This window comes from Hippoglossus hippoglossus, chromosome 5, assembly GCF_009819705.1.
Source record: "Hippoglossus hippoglossus isolate fHipHip1 chromosome 5, fHipHip1.pri, whole genome shotgun sequence".
In the NCBI taxonomy this organism is placed as follows: Eukaryota; Metazoa; Chordata; class Actinopteri; order Pleuronectiformes; family Pleuronectidae; genus Hippoglossus; species Hippoglossus hippoglossus.
Genome location: NC_047155.1, coordinates 19,329,802 through 19,348,035, shown reverse-complemented (window position 1 = coordinate 19,348,035; position 18,234 = coordinate 19,329,802). Strand labels below are relative to the sequence as shown.

The following is an 18,234-nucleotide window of genomic DNA, read 5'->3' as shown; positions in this document are numbered from 1 at the left end:
AGTTAGTCTGGTTGGGGGGTTGATGATGGTGTGATGAAGGGTCTATTGTTATGATTCATTTTGAGAGGGGGGTGTATTGAATGTTCATGAAAAGTTGGGGGGGGGGTTGATTCTTATGATTGTGAACATGCACATAGTACGATACTGATGTTATGCTGAATTTGGTCTCCCTGCCGAGCACAGTAAACATTTTATTGACGTTTTGACGATCCACTGGTCCACTAACACGGTGAAAGAGAGAGTGTAGGAGGTGCAGAGTTCACATCAAAGCAAACAGCCTTCACACTGATCCCTGTCCACATCTTCTCCCTGTTCTCTGGACATCCTCCCAGTCAGAGCTGGTTTCTTTGTGTTATTCAAAGAGTCTTTGCTTCAACTAATTTACAGGTGTATTCACAAAACTTATTTTGCCTATGATAGTCTCATAAATATATAGCAGTACTGAGGCAGAAAGGGATTGACGGTGTGATGACTTTGCAGAGTCCTTCCACAGAAAATGATGTTTGTGAAGCTCATTCACAGTACTTACCTGATGTGAGCCTCAGCTTTGGTAGCTGCCTGGTTGTACTGTTCAGCCGACTCCTTGTAGATGTCAAAGTTCTGCAGGCAAAGACGACAAAAAAGTTGAGAATCAATTCAGGGGTATTTTACAGCTCTGCATAAGTTCCACTTCACTTTATATTTTGAATATAAAATAGGCTGCTCAGATGTATGCTGCTTTTATGATATGAGAGCTTGTACCCAGGTATTATTACATTTTTAGATCACATAATCTCACCAAAATTACCTTTGAGCTTCAATTCAAGCTCTAATAAGTCAGCACTGATAAGCAAAATGTAAAAATCATCATGTTAAATGTCACATTTGTTAAATTAGCGACCTTTACATTTTACAGCGCTGCTTACAAATCTAAATGCTGATGGACTGCTGGTACTCCATAATATTTTTTTAATGCAGTGCACAGTGGCATTTAAACACCAATTACTGCTCAGATGGAGCTCATACCTAGAGGGCAAGGTCACATACAGCACACCTCCACCGGAGTAATCAGTGGTCACAATGTTAACTACATTGCATCATGGTCGGAGCTGCTCAGAAGGTGATGCACTGATGATGAGGAAGTCAAGAGGAAACATGTTGTGCAGTATTTTGAGCCATTGTGCAAAGAATGTGATTAAAATCATCAGCTCTGTAAGAGGAATGATCATCGTACAGGTTTTGTGTCAATGACCACAATGACCGAAACACAAGCAAATCTCTATTATTGCCCTTTCATGCACATTCTCTGAGCATTGATCCACATTTCAAACCGGTAACCGCCATGCACATGCTCTTGCTTAATTTTTCCCTGTATTCCCAATAGATGGGGTGATAGGAAAGGCAGGTAACTGAAGTGACTGAGCATGGGATGAAATGGGATCAAACACAAACCTCCTCCACAATCCCTACTTCTTCAGTGCCTCCTAGTCATTTTCATTTCTCTTGACTTATCGTTGATCCAAAGACATACATTTCCCGATCTTAAATGTCTGGTGCTGGAGAGGACTCAAATCATTTCAGAGACATCTTTTTCCTTAATACCACTTTTCTAGTATTCTCTACAACAATAATCAGTCCCTCTATCATTTCATTTTCTGAAAAGAAAAAATAGTAAAACTTTATTATCTATTATATGCAAAGTCAATGCCAGTTTCTGTCATCACTAAAACTGCTGCACCTGATAAAATAAATAAACCAATTTAAGAGTTGTAATTTCTGTGTATGTCTGTGTTTATCTACACTTTGATCATTTTTGGGGTCATTATTCCTATGTTATGTGACATCACGATGCGCCACATTTGCATAATGCATGCCTAATAGCTGGTCTAGCGAGCGGAGGCAAACATTTCCTATGTGCAATGGAAGCAGTTGACCAATCACAACTGAGTGGGCTAGCTGGCCAATCAGAGCAGTCTGGGCTTTAAAGAGAGAGTAGATACAACCAAGTGTTATAAATACAGGCCGAAAAGCTGCAGCAAGGGACATTATGAGAAAAGTGATGCGTTGTCTGTGCAAGTAAACCTTTTCAAGTTATAACCCAAATTAAAATATAAATATGAATATGAACATGAACATAATATGTCTCCTTTAATTCTTCCAACAAAGTAAAGATGAGAGTAACTCACACGTCTATTTATTGTGAGAAATCTGGAAATGAGCTATAGACAATGTGCATTGAAAGAGAAATCAATTATGTGTCCATCTACTATTTACCCCGTCTTATATCTTCTGCTTTTGACTTTCACAGTAATTCACAAAGTCCAAATGCCAAACATCCTTGGGTTAGACTTTATCCCTGCCGGTTCAGGATTAGACTCCTGTTCCCACTAAATCTCCCTATCCCCAATGTGTGGACTAGGCTTAAATACCAAACCTTGACATGGGGGTAATGTATGTAGCTCCAAATCCTGAATGTCAAATTTACTCCATTCCAGTAACATGAACCCTTTGAATAAAAATGATTTCTAGACCTCTGAACTGCTGCTAAAATGTGTTATGAATCTGCCAAGTGTTAAAACATTACCAATTAATACTTTAATTTCAAAGTGTGAAAAACCAAGTCCAGGATTTATGGACATGCCCATTCATGGAGAGTTAGCTCATGCTTTGCCTGGCTCTCTGAGAATATGTAGTAAGAAGTTAGCCACATGTTAGCGACTTATCCTTTAGCCCCAGGTCAAGGGCTCAGTGGGTACACTCTTCAGAAGAAAGCTGAGCTGAAACTTGAAAGTCTGTGGTTGCCTTGTGGGACATCCAGTACTCGAGCCAAGATAAAACAGGCTCCACAGGGGTATAAGCCCATGGGGGCCTTAGATTATGCAGGACATGGAGAGTATGGCACCAGCAAGGATAGCAGCAAGGAGGTGGTTTAAAGGTAAAGTGAGTCTCTGTCTGACAATTGGTGTATCCTACAGGATAAGGCTCTATCCTGAAGGTTTTGAGGGGTCAGGCAGTATTTGATATAATGTCTCCCACTTGGATGAGGATAAACAAAGGAAAACATTTAAGCTGCTTTCAGACATGCGCTGAGCTCTGCAGATACTCTACTATACTACTATGAAAACCCCCCCAAAAGAAATCAAATATCTCCTGGTGTAAAAGTGGTGTCATACAAAAGACACTGATGAAGATGTCTAGAGAGTTTGTGGTGATAAGGTCGGCCTCGGGGTGCTGTAAACATGATCTTACATGATCTCTGCAGCGGAGTTAATGTAATTTAAAGCAACACTATATAACTTTTACTGAGCAACAGCGCCCTCTACAGGCACATGTGGTGATTAAATCTGTTGGGCTCCATGTCTGACAGACTAAATGGTTCTCAAGTAGAGAGAAAACCAAGCCTAGCAATCTGTTGACCGGAGCTCAGACTGTAATGTCCCACTCACTGAACTGAAACACAAACTGAACGGTGGATATAACCCATGATCCCTGGCTTCCTGAACCAGAAGAGCTGCCACTGTAACAAATACACCAAACTCTGTTTAGAATTCCTGTTATTTAAAAAGTTTCCTCAGCTGTGAGTCCAACATTTAAGAAAATCATATGAAGTAAACCAAGTGCTCTGGAGAGATTCTTCTGAATGAAAACCTTTTTCACATTTCTGATTCTGAACAAAGTATGTCTTTAATGTCTCTCATATAAAACACACAATTCAGATCTAAAAAAAACACTGTGTTTTATGTAAAAATCATGAGTAGTTTGATAGTTATGCGAGGGATGTTGCACCAGATGCTACTAAACAAACTGTGACGTCTCTTGTCTTACAAGTCAAACGAGGGAACATGGGGATAATGAGGACAGCGGAAGAGAGAGGGAAGTATTTAGACTGGCAGGTGTAGCTTATCCTGTTCTCGATGGGGGACTGCAGGGCTGTGTGTTTTTTGTGTCTATTGACAGAAGAGACCCTGAGAAACAGCTCTCATGACACCAGAGAGGTGGCAGCACTATCACTGGCACACACACTCTCAGCTCTTCCCAGTCATTTGCACCCGTGGGGACAAAAGCCCAATGTGGAGAGACGGGGGGGGGGGATGATAACTCTCAATGGGGGAAAGCAAGGTTTTGGGGGTGTTGGAATGGCTCATGCAGGGGATTAGTGTAGGTGCACGTGTGCTGCTTGTGTGTGTGTGTGTGTGTGTGTGTGTGTGTGTGTGTGTGTGTGTGTGTGTGTGTGTGTGTGTGTGTGTGTGTGTGTAAGCTTGCATACACGCAGGTGTGTGACTAAATCTGTGTTTGTATTTGAATGCTTGTCTGAACACCCTCCAGGAAAGTGCCTGATGTCAGGATTTTGAGGGAGGGGTTGCTTCACGCTCCACACTTGGACGAAGGCGGATTAATTTTTTTTTCAGAGGCAGTAGTCAACAAAGGGGAGAAGATGGGATTAAAAGAGGTGAATATTAAACTGAGAGTTGTTTACAGAGTCATAGGGTATGTTGCCACAAGAAGACAGATATACTCCACCTGTACTCTGCGCAGAGATTAGAGAGGCTTCCACAAATAAACAAGAGAGGGATGGAGAAGAGAGGGAACAGGACGGAGAGAGAGGAGATGTGGAGGATGCACTGGAATGTTAGTTTCACTCATGGGACGTCTTATATCGTGTGGAAGAGGGGCAATGCTAAGTTGCGCTGTAGATTGGCCACTCTATCACAATTACTTCGGAGGTGACAGCATGAACACAAACCTGTCACATTCACAGCTTTTTGAGTTGTGTCGGTAGCGGACTCAGGTAGCATCCACAGCCTTTAGACAAACACAAAATCTATTATCTCCGTCCATCCCTTTGGCAAACTGGACACCGGAGAGTGTTTTGTACAGGTAACACACACACACACACACACACACACACACACACACACACACACACACACACACACACACACACACACACACACACACACACACACACACACACACACATTAGCCTATTAAAAGAGGCTGCTACTAAGCCAAGGTAAAATGTTGATTCAGGGGAAGATCACACACCAATTACAAGTGGATTCTCCTTCTAATCTGGCTGCTCTTACGTTTGGTTTAAATCACTGCCTCTGATCATCAAGATGCAGCAACAGAATGTGCATGAGTGCTTGTGTGTTTTTCAATACAAAAATCAATACAGCCGTATGGAAAAGGCTCTGGCCTCTGAGATTATTAGTGGAATAAAACACAGCCAGCTATTCACAGTCAATTGCAGCCAATTGTTTTGAACACATGCCTATTCATTCCTTTATCCAATCAGTCAGCGATGTGGCAGCAGCACAATCCATACAATCATGCAAATACAGTTCAGCGGCTTCAGGTAATGTTCACATCAAACATCATCAAACATCAGAGTGGAGAAAAATATGTCACATATCAGTGAATTTGACTGTGCTATGATTGTTGGTTCCTGACAGGCTGGTTTGAGTGTTTCTGAAACTACCGATCTCCAGGGACTTTCACACACAACAGAGTTCACTCAGAACAGTGTGAAAAAAGAAAAACATCCACTGGACAACACTTGTGCAGAAGGAAAATACTTTTTGGTGAGAGAGGTCAGAGAAGAATGCTCAGGGTGTCGGAGATGACTAGAATAAATCTGAGGCTGCAGTGGGCACAGGCAGAGCAAAACTAGACATCTTGAGACTGGCAAAATGTGGCCTGGTCGGATTAATCTTGATGTCTGCAGAAGGTGGGGTCAAATCTGCATAAAACAATGTGAGCATAGACTTTACATGAAGATGGGCGGCATGAATACTCCCCCAAAAGAAGTCAAAGTACAGTCAAATAAACTGTTGGATTCTGTCACTTTAGGTGATTGTTTATTTGTGCTCAAGCGCAAATTGTGAAATACATGCCATTATGAATGGAGGCTGTTGTGAGATTGAGGGGATGATGTTCCTAATAAATCTCTGTGTGTAGATCTGATACAATACTGGCGGTAAGGAAGGCCTTGAGAGAGAAAATGTTCAGCTTTTCTTTACCTGCTCGGATCATTAATAATGGGAGAAGTGAGACAGATAACTGTTTCAATTTTAGTTTTTTATTTATGCATATGGATCTGTCACAATTCGACTCTTAAGTGGCCCTTTATTTTAACCTAACTGGAATTTGCCACAGGTATGAGAGAGGGAAATGAAGAAAGATAAGCAGAGAAAAGGCAAGGGGGCATGAAAGGAGAGCTGGATGAATGGAATGCTGGATGGGAAAATGAAGAGTAGCAGGAAGATGGACGCCAGCTCAGGATGGACTGTTTAATGCTCAGTCCATATAGCCTCTTTATCTCTCGCTCTCAGTCCCCCTCTTTCTTACTCCCTCATCCACATGCAGGTCAGCTACGAGCAAGTGAGGGGTGAAAAAAAGCGATAGTAAAAAAAGGGGACTGTGGCGGTGAGCGGAGAAAGATAGAGCATCCTCAACTCTTCTGCCAATCAGTCTCTTCCGTCAAGCATTGCAGTGTGTGCTGCTTGCTGCACGGTGTGCAAGGGACCCGTCCATTTAACTTGGCTATGTAAAAGGTTTTCTCAGAGGCCTAAAGGAGGCGAGTGCATAGGACTTGATAAGGTCCCCCGTCTGCCTGATGGGCCCCGCTGGAGGAAGGGAGAGCGACAGGGAGAGGGCTGGTGGGGCAGTCAAGTCCCATAGAGCGTCTACTGAATACTGGAAGGAGAGTAGTGGGTGTGTGAAGAGACGGAGTGCAGGTTAGGGGAGAGGTGTGTGTGTGAGAGTGTATGTGAGTCTACCTGCCTCTTTTCACCCATCATTCGTTCAGTCAATGTATTGTTAAAAAAATCTAAATATTTGTCTCATCTTTCTCTATCAGGGATTTTCAATCAAAATTCAAAGAGGTCGAGACAGAGAAAATTTCCTCCAACAAAGGTCTGGAACATCATAATGTCTAGCTAGCATTATCATTCAGTGTAAGATGTGTCAACATCTGAATGTCGTCAACATCTGACTGTCAAGTCAAAGAAAGTATAACGCAATAATGTTATACTGTCAGTTTTCATATTCAACTGGAGAGATTATAAATAAGTACTCTAATAAAAAATAAATGCCCTTTTCCCCCAAAAAAGAACACAATACATAAGGTTTAAAAAATTTACAAAAATGCTTAACTCAAAAAATAATTAAAAAATAGTCTTTGTGGTAGTGGGGTGTGATCAGCGTCGGCTGCAGGAGTGAGAGATCAGGGATTTGGTTCGGGGAACGTTGCCAGGGAGGGAGTCTGATTGTGCACTGGTATTCTGCGTTGGCTAATCACTCGCTCTCCTTTATCAGCAGTAGCGTGCTGGGGCCGGGCCGGCGGACACACCGAGAGACTCTCCCAGACTGTTTGCAAGACGGCCAGAAGACGGGTCGGAGGAAGAACAGTGAAAGTGTGTGTGTGTGTGTGTGTGTGTGTGTGTGTGTGTGTGTGTGTGTGTGTGTGTGTGTGTGTGTGTGTGTGTGTGTGTGTGCGCGCAAGTGTCTGAAAAGACAGAATATAAGAATCACTATATTGCAACTCACGAGTCCTGGTAGCTGTTCAGTGACAGGGGAACCCACAGTTAGCAGTTCACGTATGTTACAGTCGTCTTCTTTTTACTTACTAATTTTCACCTAAGCCTCAAGCATTTTTCGAACAATTTCAAAACATCATAATAACTGAACAGCTTTAACACCTATATATCCCACCGCTCTTTTCCTGTTCAAGATTTTAAAATCGGGGCTGTAACGGTGTAGTGTTGTTTTATATTGCTGCATTTCAAAAATCGCCCTGGTTTCTGAGCATGTCTGACATACTGGTTTTGAACTGCCCGTTGGAATAATGAACATGAACATGTCCACCAACTTCAGACAAACTTTCACTCTATCCCTTTAATCTCATACACTCATCATTTCATCCAGCCTCTGTAGATATTTACGAGAATGAAACAGCTTTTTCTGACCCGACAATAACACACCAGTTCCAAACTGGTCTCTCACAAAGTCCCTTAACAAATACAGGTTTACTGTGTAAAAAGCAAGCAACATTTACCAAACCACTGAGCTTTAAAAGGGTGCAAAATATCAACTGTGCATTAGGGCTCAGACGGAGTGAACACAGGCCATCACTTCTTAAAAGCACCCAACAAACCGCTTTTATCCTTTTTTTCTGATTTGTGAAAAGAACCAGCAGGATGTTGGTAAAAGGACACAGTGTTAGGAAAAAGCACAGTACATTTGATTAGGCAGCTGAAGCTCTCTGAGAGATAGAGCGCTGTGAAACCTCTCCTGAGTGCTGGTCCATCAACAGCAAGTCGTGACTCTCGTCTGTCTGCTGGAACTTTCAATTCATTTACATTTACATTTTGACACTGGTGTGTGGGCTTGACATTTCCAAGATAGGGAAAAGTCTTGTGTCTCAGCAAGATTTTACTCTCCACGGAGAGTGAATAACACTATGCGTTATTTTTACTCTTCCTGATGTGTGAAGACTTCCTTTCAGTGAAAGCCTGCTGGATGTTTTTATCTCATTAGTTAGGTCTCTTGTTATTCATGTCAACATTTTAAAGAGTTAGTATCTCATTCCCTCAACCCCCCAAAAGAAATACCTCAAAAGAAAAACCAATGAAAAAAATTGGAAATCTTGGAATTTAATGAATGCAATGCAACTAATGGACACATTCGAGGAAGCCTCATTTAGCCATATTTAGGAAGACATTCTGGTGAGCTGTGGTGATTTGATTTGCATTGTATGAATGCTCTTAAGATGAACTAGAATTATCACCTTTGTATGCCTCCGCCAACCAGTGCAGCTTCCGTGTACATATTTTTTTTTTTCAGATTTGTATGAGGTTACTGTGACCGTAGACCACTGAAACCTACTCACTATATCTTTGAGTGCAAGTGACAACTGATCAAGTGTTGAAGGTTGAAATATATATATATATAAAACAGTATCTACCTTTTTCTCCAGTGTTTCTAGTTGTTCCTTATAGTAGCTGGAGATACTGGCAAGTTCCTTCTCTTTCCTCTCCAGTTGTCTGGCCTGAATAGGAAGAAGATGAAGGAGAAGAAGAGAGATTGAAGAATCAAGATTGTCACAATGTTTCTACGACACAAACGAGTGAAAAACGTAAAAATAAAAGGTAGTTAAGTAAGTAATAAAAAAGGAATAATGGTACAGACAGACTGTCTTTAAGTCAAAATTTGGATTTACTAAATATTGCACAATAATAGAATGAAAATAAGAGTAAAGAGAAAATGAACAAATAAAAAGACATTTGTACAAGTTGTAGCGGTTCTTTATATTGACATATGACAGTTTACTACACAAATAACACCTGTGTCGGCCTGTGTCATGTTCTTCATTTATCAATGTTTAAGTTGATATAGATACAAAGTGGGTGAATGATGTTTAAAGATAATGGACTTCAGCAACACACACAGGGAAGTGATGTGGAAGGAGGAAACAAGGCAACAGATGCAGAAATCATGCCTATAACACTGGTCTCTAATAAAGTGTATAGTATCAACTTGGATACACATCTCACCTATGATATGAAATGTAATTTTAAGCACTCATCAACTCGTCTTCATTTAACATTAAAAAAAATGTAATCACTTTACAACATAAACATGACTACATACCAGAACTTCACAGCAGTTACAGGAAGTGTTGCCACTGCTTTGTGATCATGGTGTAAGAAAGCAATTGAGTATGTATATTATGTATATTAGCTGATGAATTTCTACTTTTAGCTACTGCAGATACATCCTTTCTGCAGCCACGTGAGAACAAAACATTAAGAAGTTTCCTTTAACAAAAGATTAAGTTGGTAGACCATAGTAAAAAATATTATACCCTCCACAAGTATGCAACTACAGCCTCAAATTACAGGTTTGTGTCTTCAGTGCATTATTATTCCAGTAACTTGTTTCTGTGCGACTCATCTGTGAAGCACCCTATGGGCATATCATGATTATGCTTGATTGAAATATATGATAATATAAAAGACATCACATCTACACCGCAAAGTAAAAAATAAAGGAATGGTTATTGGATATTTGGTCCATCTAATGAAAGAAAACTTACAAAACTACTGAGGTGGCATGAGACCGGCACAGCGGTGGCAGGTGCTGACATGACGATGACGGCATTACGATGAGGTGAAACCATTTAAAATGCCCTCTGAGCCAAGTTTTGTAAGACAGCGAGATGGCAGAGTGGCTGTAGGACGACCCATAGTTTGGGTCACCGTGGCGAAGCATCATGCAAGCAGAGGAAGAGACAGGAAGCAGACGTCAAAAAGATGCACTGTGAAAACAAGTTGCCAGTTCAGCTTGAAGTCAGAAATGCACATGCAGTAGATATTCAAATAAACGGAAAACATTTACCAGAAGACACAACATGACTTCTGCAATGGACCCACCCTTTGTTTTTACAGTATGGGGGCTATGCAGCATTTTTATATTATTACAGTTTCACTAATTAGAACAAAAAAAATTATAAATACAAATTAATCATGTAATAGAAAGTAAGGGTTTATGGTAAAAAAAGAGACAGAGAGGGATAGTCTTAAAAGATGAATACAATCAAAATTCAGTTTAGCTGAATGGCAACACACAGCCGTACACTGATCTGGGTCCATCTCATTTACATCATCCAATCACAAAATAACAATCTGATTTTCTGTTGGAGCATGAAAGGATCTGAAATCATTTTCATGGACAGTCAGAGTCATTTCTCTAGCCATTAGGGTATTGTGCAGTCTTTTTATATAAAAACATTTAATATATTTTTATCATTAATATATTAAAATAGTCATATTTGAGCGACTAAAAGCCAAAATAAATGTCAGTGAGCTAGATTGAACTGATGCACTAAATACCTTGCGGCGTGGTTTAGGATCTTACATGCATCTGTCAGTATTTTTAGTCATGCTGTGGAGAGCGTGCAGTAGACAAAGAAAGACAGCTGCACAATCTGATCCACATATGATGGATAAAATGCATAAAATGATAGATAACATGCATGTGGTGTGTACACTGAGTGTTTGGATTCTCTCTACAGTGATCTGCAGATGTTCACATGTTCACAGTTATACACTCTGTTTAAAACAATAAGGGTAATGAGTAGTGTAGTGCAGCAGTATGAACAGGATATGGTGTATGAGCACAGTGAAGCTGGCAGGGAGTGAGGCAGCAAAAAGCTGCAATGAGGCACGAATTTAATGTAGTACTGAAAGTATATATTATGACATGGCCCCCCCCCCCCCCACACTCACACACACACAGTATAATGGTGACTGATTGCTGTACCTGATTTGTGCATTAGAGGGTGTGATACAGATCAGATGGAGCAAAAACAGCATCTTCCCTGCCTGATCTACTGATCTCCTGTGCTCTCAGCTGATACGCTGGATACAGGCGTGAAGACGCAAACACAGATTGGCATTACATGTATTGTAATCCAGTCTAATCTTATCCGCATTTAACAGGCCCATGCATCCCCAAACAGCACATCTGCAAATCCCTGCTGTGGCTCACTGCACTTTCTCTTTCTATCTTTCTACAGTGGCTGTTGGATGTAAGGGCAGTGTGTGTGTGTGTGTGTGTGTGTGTGTGTGTGTGTGTGTGTGTGTGTGTGTGTGTGTGTGTGTGTGTGTGTGTGTGTGTGTAAAATCACATCTGCCAGCAGCACAGATGATGTGTAATTTTCTAGTTGAATACCTCCCAAAGTGTTGTTGTGCGGAATGGTGGCGGCAGCACACTCGCTTTAATGCACAATGAAAACATGACATTTGAATAGAGAAGTGAGAGAGAGAAAGAGAGAGGGAGAGAGAACGGAGGGGGTATAGAGAAAAGGCTTAAAAACAGGAGACACCAGCAATAGTAGTGTTGCTTACCCAGGCATCCAAATCTGCAGGCTAGGGCAGAGTGAGGAGACGGTGGTTAGTGAGACAGCAGAGGATATAAAGAGGAAGGCACACGGCTGGAAGAGATGGCGAAAGAGACAGAGAGGAAGAGGAGACAGGTATAATGAGGAAAAGAAAAAAGGGAGGAGAGGAAGAGATGAATAAAGGAGCAGCTAGGAATGAGGAGAAAATGAGAGCTCAAGCAGAGATAACAGTTCAAAAGGGAACAAGTAGGGCACAGGGTTCGTACAGCCAGTCACAGAATAATCTACAGCCAGTTGCATATGTAAGGCTGGAGACTACGTGTTAGTAGAGATCAACTGATCGGTCAGCTGATTGAAAGTATTGATTAGAGCAGTTTGTAGCCTTAATGTTGCCATGACTCATTAAAGGTAAATGAGGTGAACTCACAAAAGCTGGTGCTACAGTGTGTTGTGTTGAGTAATCTGGTTCAGCCGATTAATAATTGGTCGATAGGGAGAATTGTTTATAGTAATCAGCATTAGCTGATGCTTTAGCTAAGAAGGCCGATAAATAGTCACCTACATTTGAACTAATACTAACTTATTGCGTTTTGATTACTTGTGGACATTGTTTATGTATAAGTGGATTGCAGTGTGTGAATCTACTTAAGCAGAGACAATGCACATTTCTTATTTTTAATCATTTTTCGCCAATATTTTTTCTGTCCAGTAAATCATTAGTGCTAAAATGTGTTCAGCAAATTTTGTGTCTCATTTGTTACTATTATGATTTTTTTGTATTTTATCATCTGCAAAAGAAAAAATAATTAAAAAGAACAACATAATATTGTTTTTAGTTATAAAACCTTATTTGCCAAATGTATAGTATGTAATTTAAACCCCCTTCATTCTGCAACTGCAACATGATGATAACTTTTATTTGGGCTTGAGAATAATGTGTTTTGTCCTTTTTTCCTGAACACTGGTGTCTGTATCTATTACTAAATTAGCATTCTTGCTAACTCCGGCACGTTGACATTAGCTATTTGTTACATATGTTCATTGATTGTGCTTTGTCCTTAATAATCAAATAAACAATAAATAAATAAATAAAACGCATGAAATTCTAATCATTAATCTCCACACTGGTCAAACTGGTGGCACAGGCAGCAAAACAGTTTTCCACACAGTGAAGATGTTGTGGCACGTGACTCTCACCGCCTGTCAACCTTATATCCACACTCCCTGTCCAACCATCTGCTTTGTCTCTCTTCACTGCATCAAATCTAAAGGGCCTTGAATCTTGGTCATAAATCAGTACTTGTCAAACCTATATATTCAACTGCTTGTATGCCAGACTGTGTCTTTGCAGAAAGCCTAACAAACACTGAATATTGATTTCTAATCACTGCCACATTTCAGTCTTTAGTAAAAGCCAAACATAAATGTTTTCGAGCAATAATATGTAATATCATTGTAGTGTTCTTTACCCTGCAAGTTTATGTTTAAAAAGGCAGGTGTGTGTTTGTTGCCTATTTTATAGCAGGACTGAGGATTACCATCTCACGATCTCTTTTATGTGATAATTTATAGACCTGTAAACATACGAGTCTTGAATGTAGCCATTAAATATTTATTGAAAATACAATATGTTACAATGCATTTATCACAAAATCTAAAAACATTCAGTTAAAGCATTATATCGGAGACACACAGGAGACCATATTTGGGTGTGTCTAGCCTTGCCCACTCAAACCAAGTGCTCCCAGTCCAGCATTAGACACGGAACCGAAAGGGGTAGATTAGAGCGGTGGGTGGTTCTAATGTTGCCATGCTTCATAAAAACACTATTCAGTTAAATGAGGTGAACTCACAAAGCCAGTTGCTACAGTGTGTGTGTGTGTGTGTGTGTGTGTGTGTGTGTCTGTGTGTGTGTGTGTGTGTGTGTGTGCGTGTGTGTTGAGTAATCTGTGTAATGGATACAGCCGATGCCATCTGTTTAACCTCCCCACTCTTCTGTGACTGGCCCTAAACTGAATATGTGCCTAAGTCTGACTGTGTGTGTTTGTGTGTGTATGTGAGTGTGTGTGTGTGTGTGGCCTCCCACAGAGTGCTCACAGGAGTGTGCTGGTCCTATTTCCATAGATGAGCGACTTTAAAAGAGAGGTACAGGGGCTCATTGTGATACTGCTGCAGACAAACACACACCCAAGTAGTTTGGTGCAGTCTGTGGGCCGTAGCAGACATTTCAGGTACTTCCCCTCATTGTTTTTGTGCTCCCCAGTGACCAACAGTCAGCAACCTCATTCTGGACATTAAAAGCCTGGATCGACTGAGCTAGCAAAAACACAGCCAGGGAAGTACCAAATAGACTAAGGCTCATAAATTCAGCAAGAGGTTATCCAAAGATAAAGTAGTAATGTTTTATTAATCAAATTAATTGTGACAATAAATGACACCGCACTGTAAATGTGAAATCAAACAACAGAATACCTTTAAAGGAATTCAGTTCAACGGTTTAAGCATATTTTTTTAAACGGTGCGTGGACATATCAAAACATAGCAAGAACACCTGTCTTTCAGCCTACATTGTCAGAAAACCTACCAAAGGATCATGGTTCCAACAGATGACCTTCTTCAAATGATGCAGTCACCCTCTAAAATGACCCTCCCTGTCCCCCACATCGTTGTCTAAGATGTACAATAAGGAGCTGATTCTTCCCTCCTTCTAAAGCTGCTTTATGTTTTGGGTGTTTGGATGTTCAGATTGCTTTTCCTCATTTGATTGGGGGGGCGACAATTTCTGGAATTTTCTAACACCCTCTCGAGCTCCCTTTTTTCATTCTTCCCACCATTTCTGTTTCTTTACATGTAATCAACTGAGGCCATTACCATAAAAGCCTGAAAATGTGCGATGTTGTCCCCATATTCAAAGAATATTGCCTCTCCACCCTCTCTCTGATGGCTGTCTTCTCAGGGGGTAGGAAGAACCACCCTATAAAGACCTATGATTACAAAACTGTTGAGCCAGCAGCTTCTCATACAGCATCAAGACTGGAACGGCACCCAGAGTGCATGCCTCCCCCTTGTGAAACCAGATTTAAATTTACTACATCCAGATTTTTGTTTGGATCTGTACCAAATTACATAATAATAAATATCTGTCCCCTAAACATACCTGATTTTCTCATCAAGATCCATTAAATATTTACTGAGAAATTAATGAAAATCTCGAAATATGCCCTATCTCACAATGAATTCCTGGATTCACCCCCCTGGTCCAGATCCGCACCAGGGTTTAATGGTAATCCGTCCAGTGGTGTATGAGTAATCTTGCTTTAAAACAAACAAACCAACACACGTCAACAATGTTTAGACGCATGTTTGTTGGGGGTGTAAACACTGTTGACGTTTGTTGGTGCGGGGTAAAGAATAGCAGCAGCATCCTGGTCTAACATCTATGCAGATGCACACTCATAGAGGGCGAATCCCACTCATCAGTAGGGATGGGCCCAGCTTCTCATGGGTTTATGTAATGTCATCATTATGTCATGATGACAAATGGAAGCTGAGGTCGAGGTTTGCGTTCAGTTCCTGCCACCAGAACCACAGCATCCCTGCATCTACAAAACTGATTTACAGGTCAAATGGGGAAATATTTTACCAACATAGTGGAATAAATGATGTGCCATTTCAATAAACACACCAATGTCATGGATCACAATACATTTCATTATCTATGCTTGACTGAATCATGTTTGCTGTGATTGTACCATGAGGGTCAGCAGATGCACCAGCTCGGCAACACTTCATGCTTGATTTACACTTTAGACATCAGTGCTCTGGCAACACACTGTGTGTGTGTGTGTGTGTGTGTGTGTGTGTGTGTGTGTGTGTGTGTGTGCGTGCGTGTCATAGGCGACATTTTTTTCCCCAATTGGGAAAAAGCTTTGATTAGTGGTTCAAGATTAAGGTTATGTAAAGAATTAGGGTTAGGTGAGATGTAGTTCTGTTTAGGGTTATGGTGAGTCTCCAGAAAATGACTGCAACAAAATGTGTTTGTGTGTCTGTGTGTGTATCTTTATCTGTTTGGAAGTGACACAGAATAACAGAAAAAGGAGAGGCGCAGAATGTGTGTGTGTGTGTGTGTGTGTGTGTGTGTGTGTGTGTGTGTGTGTGTGTGTGTGTGTGTGTGTGTGTGTGTGTGTGTGTGTGTGTGTGTGTGTGTGTGTGTCAGAATGAGACCTTTTGGTCTAAAACATCACCTCACCTGGTGAAGAACGCTTCCTTAAAAATCAATTATGTAAATTGGGAATTATGCAAATAGTAAATTTGAATAAATCTACGTGTTTGGGGAGAAAAGATTTTGTTGTTGTTTTCTATGCGGAGTCAGGAGAGGAGGGAGAAAGACAGAGATGAGGAAAGAGGGCGAAGATGAGGATTAGGCTGGAGACAGTTCTTGCTGTCAAACTGCCGATTTGGCTTTTTAATTAGATGGAACGAGCCGGAGAGAAAGACAAATACAGACAGAGAGGAGAAAATAAGAGCTAATTTCATGATGAAACGTTACCAGTTTGACCGTAAAACATGGTAAAATTCCCAACGGTTGCTATTACCACTTCAAATTTTAATTGTCATTAAAACCATGTCCGATTACTGCAATTTGAAAAACCAAGAGTAAATACTGTCCAGCATCAACCACAGCTACCAACAGTCTCAAAGCTTGCACTGCGGATTTGTTTTGCATTAATGATGACATGGTGATATGCAGTGAAATCACAGAGAACCAAATGTGAAGTGTGGTTGTTGATGAAGGGGGTCAACTCATCTTGAGAATAGAAAGACAATCCCTGCAAAAGGGGTCCCTGGTTTATACTTCTGCATAAGGTTGACACAAAGTCGTACCCTAGTGCGTACACGTGTGCGTGTGTGAGAGAATAATACTAGTCTACCTACATCAATATTAATAAAAATGACAATAACAGTGATGATTCCACTGTATTGAAAGATTTCAATCTTTCAGTGACAGCTTTCTCCCTGTCACCTCTCTATGGGAATAAGTGTAGCAGGCCCATTCATCATGTGTGCCAATAATAAAAGCTTTTGGTTCAGCTGAGTGTTTTAATCCCTCATGTTTGGTCGATGCTGCTGCTTGGCTAAAACTGCAGATCCCCAGTGAGGTTCGCATAAAAGAAAGTTTTCAAAAACTGTTCTATTAGAATTTCCCTTGTTAACTGAGCAACTGTTGTTTACATCTCAGCAGCTAATTTGTGTTTACATCATATTTACCTTATTTTGCATTTTTTGTCAACTGTCCCTCATATTTCACTGAAATAAATAACGACAAGAGAGTGTGAACAGAATCCGAGAAAATGATTTTCACTGTTGTAACTTGAATTCACAAGTAGGAGATGAGGTTCCTCCAAACATTAGATTAGATTAGATTAGATTCAACTTTATTGTCATTGCACAGAGTACAAAATACTTAGACAACGAAATGCAGTTGCATGCCAAACATGGAGCCAACATGCAACATTGCACACTTTCGCTCACATATATACAGAAAAGATATGCAATAAAGAATCACACATACTGGAGGTGTATGATGCAACATTTCGCACCTATTGTTTTCTATATAAGCCTCCACTGACTGGCACCTCCAGAAAAACAGTAATCCAGGCTACCATACCATGAATATTTCTTCTAGCATAGGGCACTGTAGGTGTCAGCTGACAAGTCAAATGATGTACACATACCCCTGTATACCTGTCCAGACCCAATTTTTGGGTTTGTTTGCTTTTCACACGTGAACAACACAGCGGGTGGTTCTCTGCACAGACGCGTGCACAACAGCAACAAATCCTCCGCATTATTCATGCGAGAGGTGGTGCAGCAGGCAGAGGCAGGAAGTAACGTAGTAACACATGATATTCTTGACAACACACAGACACTGGTGTCGGCTCGTATGGCCACAAACTCTCTGAACATGTTCGTCTGTGTCCTGTGTACAGAGCCAAGACAAAACAAAGAGTTCCTTCTGTCTCATGGATGTGGTTTAGTCTGACACGGATCAGAAAACTCTAGTATGTAAATGATGCCCCAGACCAGTTCACACTCGATCCTGACCTAAACAAATTTCTCCACACAGTCCCACCTGATACTCCGGTGCTCCCACTACAATCCTCCCTCCTTTAAAACAGAGGGATAGTTCTGCTTCATCCTCTGATTGGATGCATGTACACACAGTCAAACATTTTTTTTAAAGAAAAAGTGGCTGCTTTGTCAGGACCACACTGCAATCAAAGAGGTTTTACCTCAGTATTACAGGGTTGTTAACACATATACCACAAATGCCTCAATCACGAAAACAG

The 18,234-nt window shown here is 40.8% G+C and overlaps 1 protein-coding gene across 2 annotated transcripts in view; it reads right to left on the bottom strand.

Moving 5' to 3' along the window:
• LOC117761483 (MICOS complex subunit mic25a-like) overlaps positions 1-18,234 on the bottom strand; it is a 58,842-nt gene that overhangs the window by 25,522 nt on the left and 15,086 nt on the right. Inside the window, exons 5-7 of one of the 2 annotated variants that reach the window (XM_034585409.1) lie at positions 11,892-11,912; positions 8,948-9,031; positions 530-600 (exon numbers count right to left, since the gene is read on the bottom strand). In XM_034585409.1, coding sequence (XP_034441300.1) covers positions 530-600; positions 8,948-9,031; positions 11,892-11,912 — 176 coding nt within the window. The remainder of the gene's footprint in view (positions 1-529; positions 601-8,947; positions 9,032-11,891; positions 11,913-18,234) is intronic. The other variant, XM_034585411.1, reaches the window with a different exon arrangement.